The following is a 10,278-nucleotide window of genomic DNA, read 5'->3' as shown; positions in this document are numbered from 1 at the left end:
TTCCGGTAGGCGAACTGCAGCTTGTTGTTGGTAATACACATTCTTAATTATGCGCAGGTCCTTGTCATCAACGTTAATGTTGTTCAGCATCTCAAAAAGCTGTTCGTGACGAACTTTATCGAAGGCTTTTTTAAAATCTACAAATGCTAGATATAGGTCTTGCTGGACTTCGATTGCTCTTTCACCAAGCATTCTCATCGTGAAGATTGCGTTGGTTGTTCCTCTGTCTTTCATGAAGCCAAATTGATTGCCCCCTATTTCTGGAAGCAATTGCCTTCTTAAGCGTTGGAGGATGTTACAAAAATTTACGTTACAAAAAGAATGTAAAAAGATGGTGGGGACATGTCCCGCTGTCCTATAGGGATCGGCGCCGATGCAGTTAGGCTATCTATACTAGACTATATCTAACTATATCGTTGTTTGGTCCCATGGAAAAAAAAAAAAAAATCCAGGGTAATGTCCAAACAAAGGAAACTAACGCAAACCCGGTCTCCGAGATTAACAAAGTGAAGTTTCCGGTTGTTGTCTGAATATTTTTTTTTTTTCTTTTTTTAATACCAGGTGCCGTACAGTGAACACATATCCTTGAAATGCATCACTCAAGTGCAGAGTCGAACTAGCGTTTCTTATCTTGCCGTTCCTTTGCGCACTGAGATGAAAGCTTCACCGACTGAGCTATCGATGAAAACAAATGTTTAGCTCAATCGGCTCCCGTCGTCTGAGCTATTTTTACTCTACTTACAGGTAGCCTACATGAATTCTATGAATAAAATCTTTAAATAACCCTAACCTTTGGTTGTTTGGAAAAATAAGCACCACTTTCCCGCGATAGCGCACACCATACTACTCCGCTATTAGCAGCCTATGCATTGTGCATCGATGGCTAACCTGTGCAAAGTCGGTGCAACAGTTATTTAAAATTTTCTATCACACAGCGACGATTCCATTGGGAAATAAACACATGCTCCACGGAAGATTTGACAATTTATTTGAAGTCTCGCAATAAAAATAACCAAGTCTTGATTGCAACATTGATTTTCCAAACTAGGTTAGAATAATCGAACCGACAGAAAAAGAAACACCAAGGCGTCTTTAAAACTGCAAAAACGTCTTTTAAACTTTAAAACGTCTTTGAAACGCCAAAAGCGTCATATCGTGTTAAGGTTGGAGAAAACGTAAAATTTGGGTAGCCTAATGTGAGAAGTCGACAAAATGGCGTGATGCGATATTTGAACAGTATCCAAGGAGAAGATTGAAGATCAGAACTTTGGAGTCGGAGGGATTTTTCCGAGTCCGAAGTCGTTAAAAAAAAGGCATGCTGAGACTTGACACAAAAACGATGAATAATTAATTTTTCCTTTGGCAATCTTTTTTCAAAATATTGTTTCTTGTTCTTCGTATTGCGCTTTAAGATCTTACAATAGAAGCGTTTGTTCTTGTCAGTTTTTGAGGGAGTCATCGTTTCAATTTTGATCACAATTTAAGAGAAACTGAAAAAGGACAAAAATTGAAATAAATCTATCAGCCCTCAAAAGTCTGGCAACACTGAAGCCGGAGTCGGCCAGTTATACTATATCGAAGAGTCAGAGCCGTAAATTTTTCGCTAACTCCACAGCCCTGGTGAAGATACAAAACTAAATCTCACCGTTCCCCAGGTTGCATGGAGTGACAGCTGAAAGGTAGGTTACATTTCGCACGATAAGCGGTGCAGCCTGGGGAACAATTTATTGCAAGCCCAAAAGCAACATTTCTTACCAGTACTGCCAAAAGAATTTTTAGATTATAGGATTAAAAGTTATTTCCAGTTTTTGATAGTCTGTCAATCTTTGGATGTCTGCGTCGTTTCGCATTATAGTGTCCGGTAATTTCCTAATGCATTTTATGTCGTTTATTTTATCTTCGAGACTGAATTCGCTTAGCAAGGTTAACTCGAACTTGTCAAAAGTCACAGTTTCTTTTCTGTCGAAATTGATTTCCATGAAATCGGAATCGATCGCACCATGAATGACGCGGACCTTGAGGACCAGGTACCGAGGATCAACGGGTAGGCCACAGGGGGACCACTCTGTACGGTTTATCAAAAAGGGCTTCTGGGGCTGGAATAAAAAACCCGTGGTTGCAAAACTGGCATGCCCATCCAAATTCAATGGATCTTTTTCTTTGTCATCTATAAAAAAACATAAAAAAGTCTGTAAAGTGGGAACTGTCGAACACAGAAGTCGATGACAGCAAGTGAGTAAAACAACAACTAAGCCAACCAATGCAGCTGACGAAAAATATCATTAGGTTTATGTACCGCTGCTACCGCAGCTAAATGAAGTTATTTTTATTTTCTTCAAATTCAAACAGTCTTCCGATGAGTAGGGTGTTCGGTGTTTTTCATATTTTTAAAACTGCGGTTTGAAAATTAAATTCTTAAACGATGCTAATACCAGCAGTCAATAATTTTGCGCAAACTCCAAATCAGGACAGTGGCTATCAATTGAAAATGAGAAAGTGTTCAGTGCACACCAACATACCTGGATCCGATATGCAAGGAAATTGTGTGTGTTTCAAGTAATTGGAAAGGAAGTTGGGCTGGTCAGCATCGGCGATCCCTAAAGCTGATTCGCCACCTAAAATTTATAAAAATGTTTAACATTATACGTAACGAGTGGTAACCCAAGTAGGAAAATCGGTCCTGTTTGACATTAATTCTGTAGACGTTCTAAAAAACATACTTGGCTGCAGAATTACTTTTGGTTGGTCGCGCTACTATGACCTAAAGGTGGGAAATTAATGATAATTGTAGCCTATGTACTATGTAGGCCTACGTTAAAGTAACAAATGGCTTTCAACAGTTATAATATAAAATTGAGATCAAACGAAATTATCAAAGCGACTAATGTTTAGAAAAAAACAACAACAAAAGGTAAAAAACACAAAAAACAAAGATTTCAAATCCACTACAGGTTCAAGATAGCTTATCTTCTACGAAGGCAAAACTAAAAATCTAAGCTATTTAGATCCAGTAAATACCTCGCTCTGAACTTTTTGGGTCTGATATGTATGGAAATGGAGGATATTTCAAATAATTAGGAATAAAACCTCCTTGACGGTGATCACCAGTGTCCAAGCTGACTTCACCCACGTCTTCGGTCCCTGCAAATTATAAAGATTAACCTTGTTCTTGGAGTTGTTGAAGTTGCTCGATAACCCAAACCTCCACTAAGTACTACACTAGTGTATTAAATGATGAACTGTTGTGGACTTAACGCATAAGTGGTGTGAGATTCAGGGAGTGAAAAACAAGAACTTTCTCACAAACCAACAACCAAAACAAATCTTGGTTGCACCTGTAGAATTAGTCGCAGTTGCTAAAGGAATTACACCAGATCGTGACTTCTTCAAATTAATCTTGTGCTTGTAAAGCAAGTGGTTCCTCATGGCACCGGTCGAGCCTCCTTTGCAAGAAATGGTGACTTGGCAGGTCTCACATTTTGCCCGTTGATGAATTTTGTTGCGAAGATAGTATCTCCAGACTGGGTTTGCACTTTTGAAAGGCTTAAATTCCATTTGTAAATCTAAATTTCAGCTTCACAAAATTTATACTACCGTGGAATACTATATTGTGATTACTGATAGTTTTCTATTAACAAATCAAAACCTGAAACAAATAGTATGTGGTGATAATTACTGCTTGGTAGTTAACCATAAAACAAAAGCAAGATACAAATAAATGGAGCCTTAACCAAAAGAATCAACGCCAAAAGGCGCATTTGACAGTCATGCCCCCTCAGCAATTCAGCATGCTCTACATCATAATCTGTGCTGATGTGCTCACCCATCGCATAGAAAAAAACCAACTTATCAACGGTTTTCGCTTTTCCAAGCTTACAATCAAAATACAACACGACACCACATTCATAATGAGGGACATTCCATCTCACAAAGAAATTAACAAAGAACTAGCCTTGTACCAGATCATGCCCGGCCAGAAAGTGAACCGGGGAAAGACCTAGATACTGGCGTCCAAACCTGATCTGGCCCACCAAGCTCAACAGCTCTTTCCTGAAGCTGCGATCTTGAACAATATCGAGATCCTGGACATTTGGCTAGGAACTAACAAAACAGAACTGAATAAAACGAACTGACAGACCGCCATCAGGAAAACTCAGACAATCGCCAACATCCACAAAGACTCTCTCTCTATAGAAAGATATCTATCATAAACACTCTCATGGTCTCTGTCACTTTGCATCTGAGTAGAGTGCTGATGCCAACACAACAACACCTCAACAAAATCATTTTCAACTTCCTCTGGTATACTTGAATCTGGCAATCGTTGTCTTGAAACGTAATATATTAACTTTACTAACGTGTAGGTTAGTGAACTTTTCTTTAAGTAAACAAATTAGTAAGCAACTATTTTTCTTTGTCAGATGTATAAAATCAGACCCTCTCAGCGTTACTAGCATGATCCACCACTATGACATCAACTATTATATGTGAGGTCATGACCTTTAGAGTTACAGCTAGCTATGTCACATTTTGTAAGCAATCTCTAAAAAGCCTACTGTTGTTTTCTTGATGTTTTTAAAAGTAAAGAACTGTAATGTTTGTTGAGGTTACTAACAGATCGGGAAACTTGTTGCAGTTGTTTAGACTTGATAATACTACAAACAAAAATGGTAAGACTTCATGCACAACTAGCCCCAATAGAGCACTGCATGCAGCCGGAGCTCTGCAAACTCAAACAAACCTCAGCGCACTAATGCAAAACAGTCAAACTATCGTAAGTGAATCAACGAAAAGTTTTGGACGTAAATTTTGATTTTTTTTACCTAAAATCTTAGAATATACTGTTGTATCCGAAACCCAAGATTAAAGTTGGATTTGAAAAAAAGTCGATTACCTCCCTTTACTGAAAGAGAAGATTCATAAAAAATTGATGTGCTACATAATTCATCAAACTAATGTCGTAGAATCAAATTTAAGTGATATATATATAACAAAATAACCACAAGTTTTCTGAACGTTAGTAATCTCAACAAACGCTACAGCTCTTTACTCTTGAAAAGATCAAGAAAACAAAAGTAGGCCTTTTAGAAATTGTCCGCACAGTGTAACATAGCTAGCCGTAACTCTACAGGCCATGACGAGGTTAGCCTAACCCAGTGGGTTTGCAACCTTTTTGGTGGAACGGAACCCAATGAAACATTCCAAACACTCGAGGAATCCCTGTTCAATAATTTAATTGCCTTATGCAAAAAACATCATTTGATTAATAAAATTAAATTACTCATGTTCAGATTTATTTACGTATATACAATAAAAATACAAACTGTAAAAAATTACATTTATTCTCATAAAAAATTTGGCGGAAAAGCAGAAAGTTAAAGGTAATTGCATCACAAGAAAACAACGAAAATTCGGGATCGCAGCGAACGTGTTAAAGTGTAGCAAATTTATTATAGTGGCAAACCTAATCAATATTTGATTATATTTAAACAATATGCATATGATAATAAAATAGACTCTCGGATTTGAATGTAAACTTGCGGAACCCCTAGACTTACTGGTGGAGCCTTAGGGTTCCGCGGAACCCTGGTTGAAAACCACTGGCCTAACCAATAAAACAACTGATGCTAGATATCGTTATAGCCTATACCAGCAAGATATCAGTTAATTTACAGTACATCTACCTTACAGAAACAACAACCTACTAAAATGATCCCTACAAATTCGGTTCCAGGACATTTTGCCGAAACTCATTTGGCCGAAAGGACTAATTACCGAAAGGACTAAATGCCGATTGGACAAATTGCCCAAATTATACAAACGTATTATACGTATTATCAACTTGCATTAGAACTCCTCACCACGTGTTGTACGGCGCAGCTCGTCAGGAATGTCGTCACCATCGGGGGCTTTGCGTTTTCTTCTGACCATTTTCGCTAATGTATCGACCTTGGGTAGACTACCAGATGCTGCCAGGGGAAAATCTTGTGTGCAGTTTTGGATAACGTTGCTGGTAGATTCTTCGGAATTAATGGCGCGGTTTTGAATTGCTGACATAGTCCTCACAACAACCGTACGTGATGGATCAGGAGCGTGAGAATGAGGTGAACACTGACCTCGAAGAACGTCACAAACTGTTTTCATCCTACTTGAACACTCTTTGCGTTTTTCACATCTCCAGTACGACTTGTCACGTATGCGTTTATCAAGAAGGTATACGAAACCTTCATGAAGAATTCTACGGTTGCCTTTAATATTCTGAATGAATTCCACGATTGGCATAAACTGAGCACAAGATGGCAGCAAACAGAAATAATAAAAAACTTCAGCTGAATTTAAAAAAACAGGTGAAATAAGCAGTGGTATAATCAAACGTCTAATACTGATGTCCAAAAACTGTGGAGACTGCATAGTGCATATATAATATATGATACTTAAAAATGAGACTTGGTGTCACTTCAAACTAATACTGATTTCCAAAAACTGTGGAGACTGTATATAAAGTAGTTTTTAGGCAAACAACAGTAGCGAAGTAAACGCTATTTCAAAGCCACTGCTTGCATAGTAACGAGACTTGGTGTCACTTCAAAACAATTACCAGTTCAAAGGCAATGCTTGCATAAAAACGAGACGTGGTGTCGCTTTAAAGTAGTTTTTAGGCAAACAATAGTAGCGAAGTAATTTTACTTCAAAGGCACTGCTTGCATAGTAACGAGACTTTGTGTCACTTCAAAGTAATTTCTTTCCAAATTGTTTCGACAATTAGTCCATTCAGCAATTAGTCCTTTCGGTAATTTGTCCATTTGGCAAAATGTCCTACCGCATAATGTCCTTTCGGCAAAATGTCCGCGCACGACAAATTCTCTACATAAACAGAAGCCGTTGCTGGATTTTCAAGAAATCTCTGAATCAGTTTTCTCCGAAAAAGGCTGTCTCTGAATTGGCATTTCTCCGAAACGGGCTATTTGGTTGAAATACTGCCAAAAATAGCAAATAAAATCATACAAAATACAGCATGGAATGTTACATGTTAAACATAAAAAATATTGGAATGCTTCACAAAAATACAAATCTGCTGCCAGAAAGCGTATGTAGCTCCAAATGGTGGGAAGTTACCTACAATTGGAATACTGTCTAATCTGGAGTTGCAACAAAACAACAAAAATAAAACACCCCACCTAAAAGTTTATGTATTTCTTTATTTGAAGACAAATGCAAAGGAGTCTTTCCATCTTTGGTTAACATGTCAGGTTTGGCGCCAGCATCCATGAGCAATTTTACCATGTTAACATAACCTCGCTTTGCAGCCCAGTGCAGTGCAGACCTATTAAGAACAGAAGAGTCCAATAAATGATTTGGATATTGAAACATCGTGCAATTCGTTTTAATGACAAAGGGCTTCAAAATTCCATGTAGATGTCAATCACTTGATGAAAACGTAGATAACCAGATTCATCCGTTTAAATGCACAAACTACTTGTCAAATTAAGTAGGCTACCATACTAATGTACTATATCATACATGCTTGATCTGGCTGTCTCTATTCTTAAGTCAAACTTCACTGCAATTTGCATTATGCAGAAATTAATTTGGCAGATTGTCTGGTGGTTAAAAAACATACCAATATATACCTTGTCTGTTAGTCACATGTCAAAATGCAACAAAACAAAATCATTAAAAAATGTCACCAATAACCAACTAACCACACAAACAATGCTTCTACAAAAATCGTTTTGAAAAGATTTTTCAATCATCCAAAGCCATCTCACCATCCATTAACGGAGTTTTGCGAGTTAACATTAACACCAGACTTTATGTAATTAACCACACGATCTTCATTCCCAATACAAACTGCTTCACGCAAGTCTTCTTCCATTTTCCTGAAAAGACAAACCACCCCTTGAAGAGACAAAAACTGAAGTGTATGAGACCCTCTTTTCAATTCTTAAGCCATCAAGTTTAAATTTTGTTAATGTGGCGACAGACACCATTTTTTATGTTTATATATTGCTAAGGGTATTCTCTCTGTTTTTTTTGACATCTCTCTATTGAATGAAATGCAATTCAGAGAGGTCTACTTTGAAAAATGTCAAACATTGCATATACTGTATATAGTATATATATCAATGGAAGTATATAAGTACATACAAATCTACTCAATGATATTTTTTTCTATTACAAAAAAATGCATAGTATTCATGCGTGAAATGAACAAGATGGACAGAAAACCAATCATGTACCTGTATGACAAGTTTACGTTATTTATAAGAGTCACTTTATCAATCTTTACACTTTATTATGCAGTCAGCAATGTAAAAAAATAAACGTTATATTCTTTTTAACAAATAACTTGATTTTGCAAAAGGCGTTTTATTTATATAGGCTACTGCTCTCACCAGACTTACATTAAAGTTGTGTATTAGTCTTGATCAAAAGTTTTAAATTATCCAACATGTATAAATTGCAATACTCCACCATTCTGCAAAAACAAAGCAAACTAAACCAACAAAAATTGTCACAAAATTTAAAACAATGCCAACTATCGGGTGACGAGAAAACAGACCCTCAATCTCAAGAGACAAAAGAAGATGAAACTTTAACATACAAATATATACATCTATTAACCACATGCTAAACAAGCAATAACTATTTAACTAACATTTACAACAAGATTACCGTAGATATATTTGCAAATTGGTTCGATGCAGGTATCACAATTGATGTTTGTCTTCAACTATACAGTGCACTATAACATATTTAAGTTTGAAATAATGGTGTTCACCATTTTATCTACGTATGCAACAGTGTTTAAATCTTTTTTAAAACTTTGTTCAACAGCAAATTCAAAATCAGGGCTGTAATTCATGAAGTAATCATGCTCAGGGATTTCTTCAGGCAGCTTTTCCTCAAGAACCAACGCAGTGATTCGTGTCCAGCACCTTGCCACATTAGCTTCATTGTATCCGCCACCACCCAATATTAACGTTGGAAGATTCCAGTTTATCATATGAGTAACACAACTTTCTAAGCTTTTTGGGGTTAAATTAAATGAGCGCATTGGGTCTCCATTTAACCCATCCGCACCAAGTTGACACACCACTGCATCAGGTGCAAACTTTTCTTTTATTTCAGTTAAAACGCGTAGACAAGATGATATAAACAACTCATCTCTTGCACCATCTTGAAGGGGCAAATTTACTGTGTATAAATAACCTTTCCCAAACCCTCTTTCATCTACAGAACCAGAGCCAGGAAAAAATCCGGCTTCATATTTGTGAACAGAAAAGGTCATAACTTTGTTACTGCCACAAAAAGCATCTTGCACTCCATCACCATGATGAAGATCAAGATCGACATATAAAACTTTAGGAAAGTACTTTTTCAGATGTAATATTGCAAGAACACAGTCATTAACATAACAGTAACCAGCCGCTTCGCTTTTTTTGGCATGGTGCCACCCTCCTAACCAATGAAACACAACATCAAAATTTTTTTCACATAAATGCTTAGCTGCAGTCAAACTCCCCCCAGCTATTTCTGTACAGTAATTGTATATTCCAGATTTTGCAGGGCAATCATAACCAAAACCGAAATCTTCTGCTGTTTCCTCATCATTATTAACTTGCCCATTTTTTAAAAACAACAAATAACTTTCAGTATGAAACATGTTCATGTCGTCAAATGTAGCAGCAATTGGAGTAAGAATTTTCATTTTATTGAGCAATTCAGAAGCTTCCAATAAACCATGAACCATTGCATTTCGATTAGAAGTCGGTATGTAGTTGTCACTTGTTTTGATAAAATTTTCGTTACAAACGATGCCTACACGTTTAGATGTCATTGTCAAGTGCAATTAGAGAAACCTGCAAAAAAAAAGACAATTACATTTTGAACCATAGGTGCCTAACCCGTGGGGGCGTGGGGGCCCGGCCCCCACGCATATTTCTCCGTGGGGGCAACTTTTATGCTGTATTGATACATAAAACAAGAGATAAACTAGCGATCGGCAGCAGGAAAACATTTTTTAAATGCAAACCGTAACAGCTTCCCGATAAATAATCACCAGAACGAGCAGCGATGCTACAATCCCACACCAGACAACAAAATCTGTCATTTTACATTGATTTAACGTCTGCAGACGCACCCAAAGACGCAGACGCGTGCGTTTAGCTTTATGCACTTGCAAACAGACTCGATGTCGCTTTCGAAAGTCGAAACCTCTGCAGTGAATCGCTCGCTGTGAAAATAAACTTGAAGTCTCGGCCCGAGTTAACCACT

At 37.3% G+C, this 10,278-nt stretch overlaps 1 protein-coding gene across 5 annotated transcripts; it reads right to left on the bottom strand.

Annotated features, from left to right (window-relative positions):
- Positions 1-971: 971 nt before the first annotated feature.
- Positions 972-9,841, bottom strand: LOC145787636 (ankyrin repeat domain-containing protein 40-like). Of its 5 annotated transcripts, XM_082599418.1 has the most exons (7): positions 8,677-8,742; positions 8,406-8,479; positions 7,770-7,880; positions 7,179-7,324; positions 3,019-3,141; positions 2,520-2,615; positions 972-2,167 (listed from the first exon to the last, which is right to left on the bottom strand). In XM_082599418.1, coding segments are annotated over exons 2-7 (870 nt in total). In that variant the 5' UTR covers positions 8,408-8,479; positions 8,677-8,742; the 3' UTR covers positions 972-1,775. The 5 variants fall into 5 exon arrangements, 3 of the variants coding, with proteins under 3 accessions (XP_082455544.1, XP_082455543.1, XP_082455545.1); XM_082599417.1 differs by having other exon boundaries at positions 8,406-8,738; XM_082599419.1 differs by lacking the exons at positions 7,179-7,324; positions 7,770-7,880; positions 8,406-8,479; positions 8,677-8,742 and adding an exon at positions 3,336-4,183.
- Positions 9,842-10,278: the final 437 nt, after the last annotated feature.

This window comes from Aplidium turbinatum, chromosome 18 (genome assembly GCF_918807975.1).
Source record: "Aplidium turbinatum chromosome 18, kaAplTurb1.1, whole genome shotgun sequence".
Taxonomy (NCBI): Eukaryota; Metazoa; Chordata; class Ascidiacea; order Aplousobranchia; family Polyclinidae; genus Aplidium; species Aplidium turbinatum.
The sequence above is the reverse complement of the archived record's forward strand: the minus strand, read 5'-3'. Positions and strand labels throughout refer to the sequence as shown.